We start from the raw sequence: 20,122 nt of genomic DNA, 5'->3' as shown, positions 1-20,122 counted from the left end.
TCTTCCAAACCTATGTCACATCTTTCTACTGATTTGATGCCATTCTTTACCAGTAGGGCCACACCACCCCCTCTGCAATACCTTCCTAACTAGGATAACTAGGGAGAGGGTAGGACCACTCATGGATAAAGAGGGGAACATTTGTTTGGGTGTGGAGAATGTGAGTGAGGTACCAAATGAGAACTTTGCTTCTGTATTTACCAAGGAAAAGGAAATGGAGGACCAGGAGAACAGTACTGTGTGTATAAATATGTTAGGATGTATAGAGGTCAAGGAGGAGGAAGTTTTGGGCCTTCTAATAAGTATTAATGTGGATATGTCTCCAGGGGATTTACACCAGGTTTTGAAGAAGGCAAGAGACAAGATTGCTGGGCCCTTGACCAGTATCTCTGTGTCTTCTCTAGTCATAGGTGAGGTCCCTGATGATTGGTGTGTGGCTAATGTTGAACTTCTATTTAAGAAAGGAACAAGGAAAACCTCTGGGAAGTATAGTCTCACATCAGTTGTAGTGAAATTGTTGGGGAACATTCTTAGGGATGGAGTATATGAGCATTTGGAATGTTCAGGCATAAAAGAATGCCTTGGAATTTAACAAATTAAGAGGAGCCAGCAAGGCTTTGTGTGGGTTAGGTCATGTCTTACCAACTTAAAAAGAGTTTTTTGACAAGGTGATGAGAGAAATTGATGAGGGTAGAGAAGTGGATGTTGTCTACATGGATTTTAGTTAGGTGTTTGACAAAGTCCCTCATGGGAGGCTAATCCATAAGATTAAGATGCATGGGATCCACAGCAAATTGGCTGTTTGGATTCAAACTGGCTTGTGCATAGAAAACAGAGGGTAGTGGTAAAGAGACTTAATTGAGCTGGAGGTTTGTAATTATTGGTGTTCCACAGGGATCTGTGCTGGGACCTCTGCTGTTTGTAATGTATATAAATGATCCAGATGAAAATGTAGTAGATTTGCTGATAATACCATGATTTGAGTTGAGTTGTAGAGTTGTGGATAGTGTAGAGGACTGGCAAAGAATATAGCACAATATAGATCAGTTGCAAATAATGGCAGATGGAGTTTAACCCAGATAAATATGAGGTGTTGCACTTCAGCAGGGCAAATGCAAGGAGACAGTACACAGTTAAGGGCAGGGTCTGTAACAGTGTTGCTGAGCAGACAGACCTTGGGATCCAAGTTCATACGTCCTTGAAAGTGGCAACACAGGTGGTTAAGAAGGCTTATGGAATGCTTGCTTTTATTAGTTGAGGCACTGTGATCAAAATCATAAGGTTATGTTGCAATTTTATAAAACTCTGATTAGGCCACATCGGGAATATTGCATCCAGTTCTGGTTACCCAACTATAGGAAGGATGTTGAGGTTTTGGAGAGGGTGCAGAAGAGGTTTACTGGAATGCTGCCTGGTTTAGAGGGCATGTGCTATCATGAGAGGCTAGATAAACTTGAGTTGTTTTCTCTGGAATAGCAGAGGCTGAGGAGAGATCTGATAGAGGTTTATAAGGTTATGAGAGGCATGGACAGAATAGACAGGGAGTATCTGCTTCCCAGGATAGAAATGTCCAAATGCATTGAAGGTGAGAGGAAGTCCATTCAAGGGGAATGTGAGGGGTAAGTTTTTTAGCCAGAGTCATGGATGCCTGGAATGTGCTGCCTGGTATGCTGGCAGAGGCAAATACATTAGCGGCATTTAAGAGACATTTGGATAGGCACATGGATGTAAGGAACTACAAAATGATGTCTCAACTCAAACTCAATACCTCAGTCTTTGAAAGCCATCATGCCAAATATCTTTTTCACTGACCCATTCACCTGTGTCACAACTTTCATGGAGCTGTGGACTCTTATTCTAAGGCCTGTCTGTACATCAACACTTCTAAAGTTACTGCCACTTGCTTTATATATGCTATCAGAATTTACTACATACTTCAAGAGTATTTCCTCACATTGGTCTGAATTAAATTCCATCTCCCACCAATCTGCCCACCTTTCCACTTGATATTTTAAACTGCTCACCCTTAGACAATCTTAGAAACCAGATCATAATGCAATACAGCACAGGACAGGCCACTCTGCCCCACAATGTTGTGCTGACCTTTTAACATACTCTTAAGATGAATCTAACTCTTCCCACCTACATAGTTTGTAATTTTCCTGTCATCCATGCGCTTATCTAAGAATCTCTTAAATGTCCCTGATATATCTGCCTCTACCAACACCTTTGGCAGTGCATTCTATGCACCTACCACTCTCTTTGTCAAAGCAAACTTATCTCTGACATCCCCCTGTACTTTCCTCCAATCACCTTAAAATTATGTCCCCGCTATTAATGACTTTCAGCCTTGGAAAATGTCTCTGACTGTCAGACTCTGACTCAAATTCATTTATTTATCACACATACATTGAGACATTAGGTGAAATGTGTCATTTGTGTAACAACCAACACAACCTAATGATATGCTGGGGGCAGCCACACATTCAGGCGTCAGCATAGCATGCCCACAATGTTCAGCAGAACAACAGCAACAAAACCTTTTTCACTTTCCCATCCACCCACCTTTATGTCAACTCATCTCCTCTCTCAGATTTAATCAGTTTACACCTATTACAATGCCTGATCTCATTACGGCATGAAGTATCAAATTGAGGCTTATTCTATGATGTCACAATTTGGCTCAACCAATTAAAGATCTTTCTGCTCATTGAAAGATACTTGGATATCCACATTGAGAATAGATTGATGAGTTAGGGCTATTCCCTTTGGAGTGGAGGGTGTTAAAGATGATAAAAGGCATAGATAAGAGCGAACAGCCAGATATGTTTTTCCTAGGGCACAAGTGGCCAATACGACGGGAGATAACTAAGGTGTTTGGAAGAATGTACTTGCACATGGTGTCAGAGGTAGGTTTTTTTACATAGAGAGTGGTGAGTGCATGATACCCACTGTCAGGAGTGCTGGTTGAGGCAGATACATTAGGGACATTTAAGAGATTCTTAGAAAGGCACATGGATGATAGAAAAATGGAAGGCTTGTAGGAGGGAAGCATTAGATTGATCTTAAGAGTGGGTGAAAAGGTCAGCTCAACATTGTTGGCTGAAGGGCCTGTACTCTGTTGTATTGTTTGATGTTCTATATTCATCCACCCATTCATACAAACATGCAGTCCTCCATTCCTAGGACAGGCCGAGCTTCCAGCCTCCAATGGATTCATGGACATTGGCTTTTGACTTCTCCAGTGGACTCACAGACCTAGGGCTTCGACTGTTGGGTCTCTACTTCTGGACTTTGGATTGATCTTTGGGCTTTGATCTTCAGTATTGACCTCAAGACTCACTGATGATGAATGAGGACCCCAAACTTCAGGCTTCAAACTCCAGGCTCATTGATTCGCAAGCTTAGGGGTCACCAGCTCTCTTACCTCTTGACTGCATGGACCTCCAATCCCACATGACTTGTTAGAGGGCAGATGGCATTAAGTTGGAAAGAATGTAAAGGCAATTTCTGAGAATGTTGCCCGGACTTTAGTTATGGAGAGAGCTTGTGAAAATTGGGATCTGTTTTGCAATGGTGTGTAGGAGAATGAAGAGTGATCTTATGGAGATGTATTTGAGGGGCATAGAGAGGGTATATGTACACAGGGTTAGAGAATCACAAACTAGAGGGCATAGATTGGTGAGAGGGGAGAGATTGAGTAGGAACCTGAAGGGCAACCTTTTCACCCAGAGGGTAGTCTGGATATGGAATGAACAACCAGGGGGAGTGGTTGAAGTAGGTACATTAGCATTTAAAAGTAAATGGATAGGAAAAGTTTTGAGGGATATGGACCAAACTAAGACAAATGGAACTAGATTAGGTGGGGATCTTGATGTGCATGGATCATTTAGGGCAAAAGGCATGTTTCCATACCATATAACTCCATGTTTGTGATGTTCAATCCCCTGGTTCCATAGGGCTGGAAGGGTACATTTGTTAATGAAAGAAAGTGAGAGATAGACCATAAGCACAAGAAATGCTGAAAATCAAAAGCAACACACACAAAATGCTGGAGAAACTAAGCAGGTCAGGAAATAAATAAAAAACATCATGGAAACAGTCACCGTTTTGGGCTCAGACCCTTCAGGACTGGAAAGAAAGGGGGAAGGCAACAGAATTAAAAAGGTGGTGAGGGGAGGGGGAGGGGGAGGGGGGAGTATAGCTAGAAGGTGATAGGTGAATTCAAATGGGTGGAAAAAGCCAAGAGCTGGAGAGGAAGGAATCTGATAGGCAAGGAGAGTGGACCAAAGGAGAAAAGGAAGAAGGAGGGGACCCAGGGGACATGATGGGCAGGTGAGCTGAGGTAAGAGGCCAGAGTGGGGGATAGAAGGAGGAGGGATGGGGAAGGAAAATCTTTTTACTGGAAGGAGAAATCAATATTCACGCCATCAGATTGGCTACCAAGACTGAAAATCTGTATTGTTCATCCACCCTGAATATGGCCTCATTGTAGCACAAGAGAAGGTCATGGACTGACATGTCAGAACTGGAATAAGAATTGGAATTAAAATGTTTTGCCAGTGCTTTTGGCAAATGGAATGGAGGTGCTTGACAAAGTGGTCCCTCAATTTACAATGGGTCTCACCTGTATAGAGGTGGTCACATCGGGAGCTTTGGACACAATGGACAACTCCAGCAGATTCAAGAGATAGAGGAAGTCATAATAGGGCTGCCAGTCTGACATAGGATTCAAAATGTATCACATGTACATCAAAACATATTGTGAAAATTTGTGAGTTGTGTTATCAACCAACGCACCCGAGTATATGCTGGGGGCAGTCTCCACACTTGCAGGCTGGCCCCAAAACAGCGCAATGCTCACAATTCTCGGCAGATCAACACAGAACACAAGAAAGCAGAACACACAAGCAACAAAACACTAAACAAAGCCTTGAGAGATACAAAGTATCTCTCACTCAGATACATATATAATCTTCTAACCCCAAGACAAGCCACCTTTGGCCTCCTACTGACTCAGATTCAGACTTGGACACACAGATGTTGGGCCTTTGATTACCCCAATGAACTCACAGAGATTCTCAGACACAGGTCTTTCACCAATGGGCTTTGATTTCCAGACTTCTGATTCGACCCTCAGACCTCAATCCTCGTCAGTGACCACAGGACCCACCAATCATCAAACAACAGACATCAAACTTCAGACTCACCGATGATAGAATCCTGAGCGCTGGGTTCGAACTCCCATCTCACCAATTCGCAAACACAGAGAGTTATTAGACCTCTTTCCTCCTGCCTGCACAGAACTCTGACTCCACTGACAACTCACTGACCCTAGGGTAGCCACCAACCTTCACCCATACTGGTCTGTTGGCCCAACATCCAGCTGGCCATCTCAGCCCTGTATAAAGATGTTCCACATCTCAGTTCAGTTCAGTTTCAGTTTCAGTTTATTGTCATTTAGAAACCACAAATGCAATGCAGTTCAAAAATGAGACAACATTCCTCCAGAATGATATCACAAAAGCACATGACAAAACCGACTACACCAGAAAATCCACATAACGTTTGGCAATCCCCAAACCAGAGTCCGGAGAGGCTGCTGCGTATTAATATCGTGCTACCATCTTAGCGCATTCCCCGGAAAGGAGCTCCAAATCCACCAGACAAAACAAGACTACCCAGACACACCAAGTCAGGAGACCAACTCTAGCACCCAACAAACCAAAAACTAAAGCTACAAGACCTGCACAAAACCACATAGTTACAACAGTGCAAACAATAGCATAATTGAAAAAAAAAACAGACCATGGGCACAGTAAAAATAGTCCAAAGATGTTAAAAGACTATAAGTTCGAAAGAAACCACCACACAGTTTCCACAAGTCCTCAGGGTCCTGATAGACTCGTCATCCCATGTAGGAGGCAGAAGGGAATACCCCCGCTATGGACTTGCACAGCGCCGCTGGACTCAGCCTCGCAGATGCAGCACACAGTGAAAGCACCCCGACCGCAACAGACCTGTGTTGCTCTCCTTTAAACACCAAGCAGAGACTTAAATATCTAGCCTGTCCTCTAATTCCTCTAATTCCCCCCACATCCCTGTCCCTAAACGGTAATCCCTAACCTGATCCCCACCTAAACCATCCCCTCAAACCTAAAAGCCACAAAAATGCAACTAAGCAAAACACAGAAAATGCTGGAGAAGCTCAGTAGGCCAGGCAGCATCACTGGTAAAAAGTATAGTTGATGTTTCAGGCTGAGAAGGTTCTTAGCCGGAAACATCTACTGGACTCATTTCCATAGATGTCTCCTGGGCTGCTGAGTTCCTCCAGCATTTTGTGTGTGTTGATTGGATTTCCAGCATCTTCAAATTCTTTGTGTTTGTGTATGAAACAACTAAAACCTAGCTGTGACTTACTTTGAGGTCGCCATCTTGCTCAGCACTATGTTGAGCAATGTGCCAAACTATTGGACAAATAATGAAAGATGGCTTAAATCAGCATTTAAAAAGACAAAAGTAACCAGGAACAATTGACGTGAATCTGTGACTGGAGCCATTTACTCCTTTTCTCTTTTGCACAGACACTAAGTGACTTGTTGAGCATGTCTAGCATTTTCTTTTCAAATGTTAGGGATATTTGTGTTTAACTATCGTGGACCAATTTTGTGAGGAGGGAGCAAGAAGGATCAATGTGGGTGTAATATTTGATGTAGTATATGTCTATTCTTAACATTTGCTTCATATCCAACATCATTAGGAAAGGAAAAACACTTGTGACAGTTTGGGTTTTCCCCAGTTGCCCTAGTTAATCCCTCATCCCTAAGACATGCAATTTGGTTGGTTAAATGACCACTGTAGATTGTCCCTAGTGTGTGGGTGAGCACAGAAACTGGGGGGAGTCAATGAGAATGTTTGGGAATTTCATAGAATGTGTAGGATTGGTGTAAATGAGTGCAAGGGACCTGTGACCAAGCAGTATGACTCTATAACGCAAATGTCCACCCACTTCATAATATCAAAGCAACACATGCAGAATGCTGGAGGAACTCAGCAGTTCAGGTAGCATCTATGGAAAAGAAATAACAGTCAATATTTCAGGCTGAGACCTTCCTTCAGGACTGAAGAAATAATATCATAATACATGATCCACAAAATTCAACACTACCCACCATAATCAGACCCTCTACAACAATACACTTATGGTTTGGGTGTAAGTATCTGGTGTATGTATTCCAGTGTGAAAATATTCCAATGTGGGAGCTCAGAGACAGGTAGCTAAACTGTGACCTTGACTCAAGGTAGCAGCTTGTTTAACAGAGATGGGGGTGCCTTTGCTAGCTCTCTCACACCTTGCCACCTTGTTTGTGGTAGGCCTGCAATGAGTTTACCACACACGTCATGAACCTGCTGCGGGAGCAGAGCCGGACGCGGCCCATCTCTCCAAAGGAAATTGAGAGGATGGTCAACATCATTCACCGAAAGTTCAACTCCATCCAGATGCAACTGAAGCAAAGCACGTGTGAGGCAGTGATGATCCTTCGCTCGCGGTTCCTGGATGCGCGGTAGGTGCATTTGGTGTATGTCACCCTATTGTGGTCCAAGAGAAAATAGGGCAGCTGTCTTCACCTTTGTACCACCACATGGCTTATTGTCCATTGTCTTGGTTTTCAGGTTGGATATAGATAGCGACTTTGTTAGAATAAGAATGAAAAGCTGAGAGAAGTGATGTGGGAGAGGAGTAGAGTATTCAAGTGAAGTTTATTGTCCTATGCACAAATAGAGTGAGGTGCAGGCACAATAAAACAAATTGCTTGCAGCATCGTCACAGGAACATAGATGAAGACAACATGCAGAATATGTCTGAGATTCAGCCCAGCATGGCCGTGTAGACTTGAGAGCAGAATCTGGTCAAAAAGGTTATGAATATATAAGGAATACAATAAGGGGCTGAAGTTGCAGCACTGAGGGGTACTGATGATGACGATAATTGTGGCGGAGGTGTTGTTGCCTATTTACTGTTTGTCAGGAAGACAAGGATCAGATTCAGATTTATTATCACTGGCATATGTCATGGAATTTGTTGTTTTGTGGCAGCAGTATAGTGCCAGATGTAAAACTTACTTTAAGTTACAATAAGAAATATACCTCTTGCTGCCTCAGAAAAGCACCCAACATAATCAAAGTTCCCACCCACTCTGGACATACTCTCTTTTCCTCTCCCTCAATCAGGCAGAAGATACAAATACACGAAAGCACGTACAACCAGGGTCAAATACAGTTTCCGTCTCACAGTTATAAGACTATTGAATGGACCTTTTGTACATTAAGATGGGCTCTTTACTTCACAATCTACTTCATTATGGCCTTGCACTTTGCCTGCATTGCACTTTCACTGTAACTGTGGCACTATATTCTGCATTCTGTTATTCTTTTGCCCTTGTACTACCTCAATGTACTGATGTGAATAAATAATCTGTATGAATGGCATGTAAGACTGTTTTTCACTGTACCTTGGTACATGTGACATTAATAAACCGATTTACCAATATGTCACCTTTGGTGCTATCACCACTGACAGCATTTGCCCAGGAGTTTCCCACAGACCATTGACACTGGAATGACAACTTCTTCACAAGCTTTCAATTTTTATTTTGAAAATAGAGGCAGTGATGCTATCAGTGTCTGATCTCCTTTACTTATTCACCCATCTTGCCTCAAAGATACCTGAATTCTATGTATTCATCAGCAAAATATTCCATCTATTTGCCTCACTTGCTGAGCTGAGCTTACTGAAGAAACTGTTCGATTCTGGGACATGCAAGCCTAGTCCTGTAACAACTACTGTTATTTTATAAGGCACTTTTGACATAATATTAGGAAACAAGATTTGGCAGAAGAGTTATAAATAGATGGCCAAAAGAGAGACCGACATTGGAGTTAGTCCAAATGAGATTTACTGGGCTAATTACTGGGCTGAGATGAGAGGGTTGTGCTATCAAATGTGACTAAAGAATTCGAATCAGATTTATTATCAGTGACATATGATGTGAGATTTGTTGTTTAGTGGCAGCAGTACAGCACAATATATACAAAACTTAAAGTTACAAGAAGTAATAAATAAATAAATTGTGCAAAAAGAAAACTGAAGAAGAAGGTAGTGTTGATGGGCTCATGAACCATTCAGAAATCTGATGGCAGAGAGGGAGAAGCTGCTCCTAAAATGTTGAGTGTGTGCATTTAGACTCCTGTACCATTCCTCCTCACTGATGGTAGTAAAGTGAAGAGGGCATGTCCTAAATGGTGACAGCCCTTTTTTTGTAATTTATTTTTTTATTGAAGTTCATCATCAAACAAACATTTCCATAAGATGTATTTCAGACATTGTACATATGTATCATATAATCATATATATCACAAATCTCTACAAAGTATTTATCTGAGGTGTACACTTATAGAAAAGAGTGGAAAGAAAAAACAAGCAAAAGGAAAGAACTATGTACAAGTAGGGAGTGATCTTTTTTTTTACAACAGATTCATTGATTTGTGAGAATAAAATCAGGCCTATGAGGCATTATGTAGTTAAACCATTTTTCCCAGTATGAATCAAATTGTTCCAGCTTATGGTTAACAGATGCTGTTATCTTCTCCATTTTGTAAATGTCCATTGTAATTTCCGTCCATGTATTTAAAGTTGGGCTCTCCTATGATAACTGTTTCCTAGTAAGAGTCTTTCTACCAGCCACCAACAGTATATTCATTAAATATTTATCTCTTTTCAACCATTCTTGAGGTATATATCCAAAATATATGGTCCTACTCTCTAAGGGTATTTCACATTTAAAGATGTCTTGTAGGGCATTGTGTATCCCCCTCCAATAGTTTTTGATAACAGGGCAGTCCCAAAAAATATGATAATGATTTGCATTTTGATTTCCACAATTTCTCCAGCAAACAGGGAGGTTTCTATCATAATGGGATTTCTGAGAGGGTGTAATAAAATATCTTATCAAATTTTTCCATCCAAACTCCCTCCATTTCTGTGAACTGGTACACTTCCATTGATATCTCCATATTGTTGTCCATTCTTCCTCAGATATAATTATCCCTCCTTCCTTCTCCCATTTTGTTTTAATGTATGAAGTCGAATGTGTTTTAAGATTTGACAACCCCTTATATATGCTTGAAATGATTCTACTACCATTATCTGAATTATATGCTTTTCTAAAGAGCTCTATCAAGCATATATTTCCCTTGGTTACATTTTTAAACATCTTATTAACATATTGTCCCATCTGTAAATACCGATAAAAATCTTGTTTTTCTAATAAGTGTTTCTCTTTAAGCATTTCAAAACTGAACAGTGTTCCTTCTTTCATTATGTTGCAAAGAACTGTTATTCCTTTAGCTGTCCTGTCCTTAAATCTAGCATCCAATTTATTTGGTGTAAAATCCGAGTCATATGCACACCATTTAAGAATTGCAATTATCTCCCTCTGGATTATATTCTTTTATAGTAGTTTTCCATATTTTAAGAGTCAATTTCACCCATGGGTTATCAATAGTATTTATGTACGTTTGCAGGTTGTTATCAGCCAAAATTGCTTGAATAGGGATGGGAAGTACCCACTCCTCAATGTTTTTCCATTGAGCGTCATATGATGGGTTACACCAACATATCACAGCCCTCAACTGTGCTGCAAAATAATAATCTATCATGACAGCCCTTAATGATAGATACCGCCTTCTTGAGGCACCACTTTCTGAAGGTGTCCTTGATGGAGGGGAGGCTAGTGTTCATGATGGATCTGACTTAGTTTAAAAACAATGCAGCTTTTTTGATCCTGTGCATCCATACCAGACAGTGATACACCAGTTAGAATGCTCTCTAGAGTACAGCTGCAGAAATTTGCTAGTGTCTTTGGTGACACACCAAATTTCCTCAAATTCCTAATGAAATATAGTCACTGTGTGCCTTCTTTATGATTGCATCAGTATGATATCCCTAGGATAGATCCTCTGAGATGTTGATGCCCAGGAATTTGAAACTGCTTACCCTTTCCATAGCTGACCCCTTAATCAGGACTGGTGTGTGTTCTCCAACCTTCCCCTTCCTAAGTTCACAATAAATTCCTTGGTCTTATTGAGTGTGAGATTGATGCTGCAACACCACTCAACCCGCTAATCTATCTCACTCCTGTATGCCTCCTCATCACCATCTGAAATTCTGCCAACAACAAATACGTCTTTGGCAAATTTATGTGACTTCTTAGCTGTGTCTAGCCACACAATGTTGAGTGTAGTGAGAGTAGAGCAGTGGGCAAAGCATACATCCTTTAGGTGCGTCTGTCTTAATTGTCAGCAAGCAAGAGTAGTTATTTCCATTTCACACTGACTGTAATTTCCTGATGAGGAAGTCAAGGATCCAGTTGCAGATGGAGGTACAGAGGCCAAAGCTTTGAAATTTGTAGATTAATAATGAAGGAACGGTGGTGTTGAATACTGAGCTGTAATCAACAAAGAGCAGCCCAATTGCTGTTATCCTTGTGGTTCAAGGCCAAGTGGAAAGCCATTGAGATGACTTTAAATGAGACTGTAAAGAATTAGATTCAGAGAGTTAGAGGGTACAGTGGATGTTCACAAGAATGATCCCAAGACTGAAAAGTCTAACCTATGAGGGGTGTTTGACGTTTTTGGGTTTGCATTTGATGGAGTTCAGAAAGATGAGGAGAGATCTCATTGAAGTCTACTGGATACTGTAAGGCCTTGATAGAGTGGATATTTCCATTAGTAGGAGAGTCTAGGATCTGTGGGAACAGCCTCAGAATCAAAGGACATCCCATTAGTACTGAAAGGAGGAAGAATTTCTTCTACTAGAGGGTGATGAACCTTTGGAATTTGTTGCCACGGAGAGCTGTAGAGGCCAAGTCATTTAAGACATCGCCTTTTGTTTAGTAAAGAGATTAATAGTTACTGGGAGAAGGTGGTAGAATGAGTTAAACATTTCAGCCACAATTGAATGCCAGGGCAAACTCAATGGCCTTCTACATCTTATGGTCCTATCAGTATTTTTTAAGATGGTGATCTTATTGAAACAAATGAGATCCTGTGGGGCTTGCATGCAATGTAGAAATGAGATGTCTCTGCTAGTGGCTAAGTCTCAAATCAAGGATGTTGTTAGTAGATTAGAGCACGACTGTTTATAAATGAAGTATAACATCAGTTTATGTAGATTTAATTGAACCCTGATCCTGCTGCTGTTCTCTGGTGCTCTGAGAGCTTGGTCTGTGAAGTGGATTTTAAATTGTGATGTAACAGACAAAAGGGAAGGACAGGAACAAGGCTTTAAGGAGGAAATTTCAGGGCTCAGAGTGCTGAAGGTCCAGTAACAATGGTGAACAGCAGAACAGCCAGAGCTGAAGGGCTGGAGGAGTCTGCAGAAACTGGAAGCATGAGAGCTGGCAGAGATTTGAAAATAAGTTCAAATCTGAGACTTTGCCAGACCGAGCCTTGTAGGTCAGTGATAGATGAATGTGTGACTGAGATTTTGTATTCACTCAGCAAAGGTTTAGTTTTTAGAATTATTCTCCAGATAATTTTTTTTCTATGGCTGCAGTGCTGTTATTTCAGGAGACAGAATTAACAGCTGTGGGCTGACCAAGGCACTTTTTCTTCAAGCTGCAACCATTATGTACATTTTCAGTCATCCTGTTACAGGAAAGGCATCATGAAACTGGAAAGAATGAAGCGAAGATTTGAGGATGCTAAACACAAAGTACACTGCAGATGCTGTGGTCAAATCAACACATACAAACAAACTGGATGAACTCAGCAGGTCGGGCAGCATCCGTCGAAAAGAGCAGTCAACGTTTCGCGCCGAGACGAAGGGTCTGACAAAGGGTCTCGGCCCGAAACGTTGACTGATCCTTTCATTTGAGGATGCTGTCAGGACTCGAAGGCGTGAGTTATAGAGAGAGGTTGGACAGGTTAGAACTTTATTCCTTGAATGTAGGAAAGTGAGGATGACTTAACAAGGTGTAGGGGTATAGATAGGATGAATAGACATTGTTTTATTTCCAGGGACAGGGAACTATAAAGGGCATAGGTTTAAGGTGAGAGGGGAATGATTTAAAACGGATCTGTGGAGCATCTTTTCCACACAGAGGCTCATGAGTATATGATACAAGCTGCCTGAGAAAGTGGTTGAGGTGGGTACAATAATTTAAAAGACATTTGAATAGGTACATTGATACCCCGGCTTAGAGCAGGGGTTCCCAACCTGTGGTCCACCAACTCCTCCATTAATGGTCGGGGTCCATAGCATAATAAAGGTTGGGAATCCCTGGCTTAGAGGGATATGGGCCAAATGCAGGCAAATAGGACTAGCCTAGGTGGACACCATGTTCAGCATGGATGGGTTGGGCCAAAGGGCCTGTTTCCTCATTGTATGACACTATCTCACCTTTTCAACCTGATTCAAGTGAGGTTGATTTGCCTCTGATCCCACCATACCCCTCCAATCCTATCCAAAGGATCTCCTCTACTTCCACCCATGTTTAAAGATTTCCTAGGTCCCACTGAACTACCTAAATATGCTGTCTGTGTGGGGTTTGCATGTTCTTCTCATGACCATTCTGGGCTCCCTCCCACATGTACCCCAGTGCCAAACTCCACCAGACAGCACCAGAGTTCAGGATTGAATGTGGTTTGCTGGAGCTGTGGGTCAACTGCTTGCTTATAGGCTAGACCACTTCAGACCACTAACTGTATCAGGCTGCAGACATCTTGAGACAAATCATGTTGGCCAGTAAGGTGAATTAAATGCAGAAATATGAGAGTCTAGAGATGGTCCTTGTTGGGGTGACGGGAAGTTGGAGAAGAGGGAATGCAGTGGGAGCTGGAGGTGGTCACAGGGTGAGAGAAGGACTTGGTGAGGAGTGGGTTTCCTTTTGTTTTCTTTTTTGAAATCTTTTTACTTTCAGGAGAAAAAGACGTAACTTCAGCAAGCAAGCAACAGAGATCCTCAATGAGTATTTCTACTCACACCTCAACAACCCCTACCCCAGTGAAGAAGCCAAGGAGGAACTGGCAAAGAAGTGTAGCATCACAGTGGCACAGGTAAGCAAACTGCACATTGTACCTTTGGCCTTGTATTTGTAAAGGCGCAGGGTGCAGATATAAAGCCATGATTTTATAGACCTCTAAAAAGTCACCCATTAACCTCCTTCAGTCTAGGGCAAGGGTTCACAAGCTTTGTTATGCATGGTCCCTACCGTTAACTGAGAGGTCCATGGACCCCAGGTTGAGAACCCCTGCTCTAGGGGAATGAAGTCCCAGCCTTCCCATCCTCTTTGTATAACTCAAGGCTCTATTTTCAATAAAATCCTTGTGAATCTTTCACTGCGTAATTTCTGCACCCTTTCTGGTTTAATGACATCCTTCCTGTAGCTTGGCAACCACAACTGAGAACAATACTGCAAGTGTGACCTCATCTGACTTGTGCTAATACCATCCTATTCATTGGGGTGTGGGGATGGACAGACTATGAAGAAAGGGATTCCCATTACTGGTGAAGAAAAGGTTTATGGCTGTGGAGTCAGAACACAAAACTGCACAAGTTGTTGAAATACAGTGGCTGGTGGACCAGAGCGAGCAATGATGTTGATCAAGATAAAGAGCTTGAAATTGTACAGAATTTTATTAATCTTCAAAATATTTGGATTTCTTCCCTTTGAATATGATAATTGTAACTTTATAAATGAGTGTCACAACCAATTTATGGTCAGTAAGTTCCCACAAGTAAACAATGAGCATTCTGAGAACTAAATATGTAGCTAGTTTTTATTTCCATGGTATTAATCAAAGGAAAGCATCCTCCTTTTTGAGGCATGTAACTGAAGGAGAAAACGAATCTCCATGGAGCAACCACTCTCCACTCAGTCGATGGAGCTAGGGAAGAGTAATGGGGAGGAAAGGTAACATAGAGCAACCACACTCCATTCAGGCAATGGAGCTAGAGAATGGTAATGGGGAGGATAGGTATGGTTGTTAAGAGACACTCTGGAGATTATACATTCATAAAGGATTGATCAGAAATATTTACTTTGCAACATCTCTTGCTGATTTCAAAGTGGGTACTGAAGCATAAAATATCCTTGTTTAGAATCTTGATTGGTCACTGCATATTCCACCATATTTGCAAGGTTATTATTAGAGCCATAACTGATAGAGTTACACAGCATGGAAACAGGAACAACCCATCCAAGCTGAGCAAAGTGCCTCACTGAACCAGTTCCATTTGCTTGCGTTTGATCCATGTCTATTTCTTATCTATCTATTGTACCTGTCCAAATGTCTTTTAAATATTGCAATTGTACCTACCTCCACCACTTCCTCTGGCAACTCATTCCAGATGCCTACCACTCTCTGTGTGGAAAAACCTGCCTCTCAGGACCCCTTTAAATCTTCACCACTCAGCTCCAGTTTTCATCTTCCCTACCCTAGAAAAGTACAGATGGATCATAGAAAGCATCCTATCCGAATCCATCCCAGCTTGAGATTGCAACTGCTTTGCTAAAGACCACAAGAAATTGCTGGCCCTTTGGATAGAGTCCCAGGGCCATACAGGGGAAGACTACCGTCACCCCATCATGGGTACTGACCATCAATTACCAATTTACACCAGTCCTTATGGTAGAAAGATAAGGTGGGGAGGGAAGGGGGATGCTAGCTTTGGTTTAGCTTTGAGCGAAGGATAAGGATGAGAAAGAACTGTTTTATACCATGGCTGACAATGACACAAGCCAAGTCAAATCAAGTCAAGTTTATTGTCATTTAACAATATACTGTACATGTATATAATATATATAACCATATAATGTATATAGAAATGAGACAATGTTCTTCGAACCAGGATGTAATATTAGTACACATAACACACATAGTACATGATAACTTATGAAGATAAAAATAAAATGTGCAGATGAATCACACATAAATAACAAACTGGTCCATTAATATTAAATATTGTAAAGTATGGAATAGATTAACCACTTTGAATACGATGCGGCAGGGAGTTCAGAAGCCTAATGGCCTGGATAGAAGATTGGCGGAAATAGGGACAATCAATTATTTCAAAAGGAAATTGGATCATCATTTGTAGGAAAGAGTGGTATGGAGAAGGAGTAGGATTGTCTGGGTAGCTGGCATGGTCTTGATGGGCTGAATTACCTTGTCCAGAATCAATAACTTTCCAACATCCAATAAATCCAACTACAAAAGGCTCAAACAATTCTCAGATGATTGGTCTGGTTTCAATAGCAAGAGCCATGAATGAATGAAGAGAGAGGAAGGAGATGGAATGAAACCATGGGGAGAAAGTCAGTTTTCTACTCTGGCTAAAAGCTCTTTCAACCTTCCCTCCAGATGTGTGATACAAAGCAGTTCATGATATATTTCTATTTGTGTCCTACACTTCCCAATTCTGACTATCTCTGGTCAACCTCAAAGACTGCTAACTTTATGTCTTAATTTCTTTGACATTTCTCTGGCAGGTGTCAAACTGGTTTGGTAACAAGCGAATCCGATACAAGAAAAACATAGGCAAGTTCCAAGAGGAGGCAAATCTGTACGCCGCCAAAACAGCGGTAACTGCGACAAACGCGACACCTCAAGGAAGTCAAGCCAACTCCCCGTCCACTCCCAACTCCACTGGTGAGTGTTTATGGGCCACCTTGCACAGCCAGACACTAATCAGGTCTTCAATTCGAACAACTCTTAAAGGACACCTCCACCCCGCACTATGGATAAGCTGAAAGGCCAGTTCTCATTGTAGGGATTCTCATATTTGGTGCACAGGAAATCATGAGCTCAGCAGCTTTACCCTACTGTGGCTGAAACTGTTTCAGACAAAAATATTCATGACTAATTCAGAATGCCTGAAATAACAGAAAATTGTGGAAATGCTCAGCAGGTCATTCAGCAGAGGGAAAAGCAGAGCCTGGGTGTTAACTCTGTTTCTCTCTGCATGGTTGCTGCCTGACTGGCTGATCTTTTTCAGAAGTTTCTGCTATGGGCTTAAATGATCTTTTCCAAACAGTAAAGCAACCCTATCACCATTCCATCTTTGTTTCTGAAGATGAAAATTCAGTGGCTTATCCTGGGAGTACTTGGAAATTTGCTGCTCAGATAAAACATCACTACAATGTTGAGTGACCTTTCAGCTTGGGCACAGTTGTGATTTGATAGGAGTTGTCAGTTTAATCAAGTGGTACCTATGGTGGATTATTAAGCCTGGATGATATTAGGATAGATGCTGAGCAGAAGATGATGGACACCCCCTCCACAGCTACCAAACCTAAGCTGCTTTTTCAGTCATTGGTTAGTACTGCATGAGTACCACATCACCCATCATTCTGTTACTCATTGCTCCTTTTTTTGTGAGTTTCCTGGGAATATGTTGTCAGGTATACTTGTGAGTTATTTGACTGAGGTCCTCTTGAGGTGCAAATGCTGGTGGCTTTTGATGGGTGATCGGCAGGTGGGCTTTTCCCTGTCCAATTCTGAGAATGAAGGACCTACAAGGATAAAACACTTCAACTTGTCTCTTGATGTATCACATTTTGAGCTAACGATAGCAAAAATAATGCGAGCAGCTGGAGCTGGCAAGTGACAGATCTCTTTGATCTCTGGTCAATGTTCCTCTTCCTTTACCTAGAGCTTCAGATCAAGTTGTCTTCAGCACTGGGTAACAGCAGCATGTGCTCCAATCCAGGAGAGGAAACCACATGCTTCTCTGAACATCACTAGGAGCATTCATTGTTTATCATTCACCTGTCCAATCTGGTGTCAGTTGTGTTCCATTCAGAACTCCCTCCATCTGCTTACTTTCTGCTGTAGTCCTAGTCCCAGAGAACTGAATGCTCAACACTGTTCAGCTGTCAGGAAGTGTTGGACTCAACAATATTCCCCATGTTGTAGGACTATTTGGAAACATACCAAGAAGCAGCAATCAAGAAATGAAGTTGGGATGATAAAAGAAGCTTTATTTTATTAATTGCAGTGGGAAATTAAGAATCTGGAGTAACTAACCGATGTTAAATTTTGTCAGTAACCTGATGCGTCCAAATACTTAATGTCTGCCTCTACAGGACCAATCCATGGCATAACCTCTATAGTATGTGTGAGACTTTCATTGCTCCCCATCCAATTAGGTGTAAAGTGTACATCTGTACACAAGTGTACAGATCAAGTCCTGGAAAATGGGATTTGCCTACATGGATACTTTATTGTCCGCATAAATACAATGGATGAAGCGTCTTGTTCCATCTTTGAAGACTGTCACCTGCCTACCCTGAACAAAATGTGAATGACCAGGAGGTAGAGATTTAAACCAAATGGAGGATGGATTTGAAGAGAGCTTATATGTTGCTTATATGGTGCTACACACCCGTGGTACTGCTGCAAGTAAGTTTCTCTTTGCAACTGTGCACACAGGTACTTGCACAGATGACAATATACTCGACTTTGAGGAGGAGCACTGGTTTGAAACAAGTGCAGGAGATAGTACACCTCATCATATTAAAAGCTACTTGAATATACACTCAGGTAGTCTACATCCAGGCTACTGACTAATAGTGAAAAGCTTTTCCTACTTGGCTCGATAGCTTATTTTCTGCCAGTAAAAATTTCGCTGAATCATTTCCTTCCTACATGAGCTTTAGTGTTTGCAATACATGAATGAGCCTCACCCATGGATATCTGGAAATAGGTATAAGATTTTAGAATATGTTGAATATAGAACAATGCAGCAAAGTAACAGGTTTTCAGCCCTCAATATCTGTGCCAAACATAGTGTCATACTAAACTACATCTCTTCTGCCTGCATGATCCATATCCCTCATTAACAGCATATTTTATGAAGATAGGTAGATGAGTTTACTGAAGAGGCATTTTGGAGCAACGTTCTGGTTATAGCATAACTTTTGAAGAAGAATGAGGGGGGATCTAATTGAAACCTATCTAATGTTGAAAGGCCTTGACAGAGTGGATGTGGAGAGAATGTTTCCTGTGGTAGGGGAGTCTAACACCAGAGGACACAGCCTCAGAATACAGGGATATCCATTTAGAATGGAGATGAGGAGGAATTTCTTTAGCCAGAGAGCGTTAAATCTATGAAATTCATTGCTACAGATAGCTGTGAAAGCCAAGTCATTAGGTATGTTTAAGGCAGAGGTTGATAGATTCTTGATTAATCAGAGCATGAAGGGATATGGGAAAAGGCAGCAAACTGGGGCTGAGAGGGAAATGGATCAGCCATGATGAAATGGCAGAGCAGACTCGATAGACAGAATGGCCTAATTCTTCCCCAATGTCTTCTGGTCTTTTCAAGACATTTTCCCAGCTTATCACTGTGGTATATTTAATAGAAATAGGGCAAATATAGACATTGGTCAGATATTATAGGTATCTCTATAGTCAGTGGAAATTAAAGGAACACATATGTAAGCAATTGAAGAAAGATGTTTAAAAGCAATAGGGTTATAATGGAGAGTGATTTCAAACTTTCCCAACGTTCCAGAATGGTCTTAGTGTAAGGGGCAGAGATTGTGAAAGTGAAGCAACAATTTTTGAGACCAAAATCTATGTTTCTACTTGTAAAAACTGCTGGAAACTGTCATCTGCTCAGGCAGTAAGAGAAACAGTTAATGTTTCAAGTCAGAAACATCTCTTCAGAACTTTTAAATTGCAGAGAGGAAGAGAAAAGAAAAGGACCAAGGGAGAATCTCCAACAGGGAGAAGGTAGGATTAGCATTCAAGGAACGGTCTAGTTGATGGAACCATGAGCAAAATGAGTGGAGGAAACGGGGCCGGCATGTGTTACACCACAGAGTCAGAGAGTCAAACAGACAGAAACAGGCTTGTAGAATCAGAATCATACAGTACAGAAACAGGATCATAGAATCAGAAAGGCATACAATACAGAAATAGGATCGTACAATCAGAGTGTCATAGAGTACTCTAACAGCCTCACTGTTTCAGAGAGTCATACAGTACAGAAACAGGATCATAGAATCAAAGCATCATAGAACATAGAACATAGAAGATAGAAATTTACTACACG

At 41.4% G+C, this 20,122-nt stretch overlaps 1 protein-coding gene across 4 annotated transcripts in view; it reads left to right on the top strand.

Moving 5' to 3' along the window:
• LOC140737292 (pre-B-cell leukemia transcription factor 1-like) overlaps positions 1 to 20,122 on the top strand; it is a 634,558-nt gene that overhangs the window by 421,811 nt on the left and 192,625 nt on the right. For 3 of the 4 annotated variants that reach the window (XM_073063689.1, XM_073063690.1, XM_073063687.1), the window contains exons 4-6: positions 7,375 to 7,565; positions 13,983 to 14,118; positions 16,554 to 16,713. In XM_073063689.1, coding sequence (XP_072919790.1) covers positions 7,375 to 7,565; positions 13,983 to 14,118; positions 16,554 to 16,713 — 487 coding nt within the window. The remainder of the gene's footprint in view (positions 1 to 7,374; positions 7,566 to 13,982; positions 14,119 to 16,553; positions 16,714 to 20,122) is intronic. The other variant, XM_073063688.1, reaches the window with a different exon arrangement.

Source organism: Hemitrygon akajei, chromosome 12 (assembly GCF_048418815.1).
Source record: "Hemitrygon akajei chromosome 12, sHemAka1.3, whole genome shotgun sequence".
NCBI lineage: Eukaryota > Metazoa > Chordata > Chondrichthyes > Myliobatiformes > Dasyatidae > Hemitrygon > Hemitrygon akajei.
Note: the sequence above shows the minus strand (reverse complement) of the source record. Positions and strands in the feature narration are given on the sequence as shown.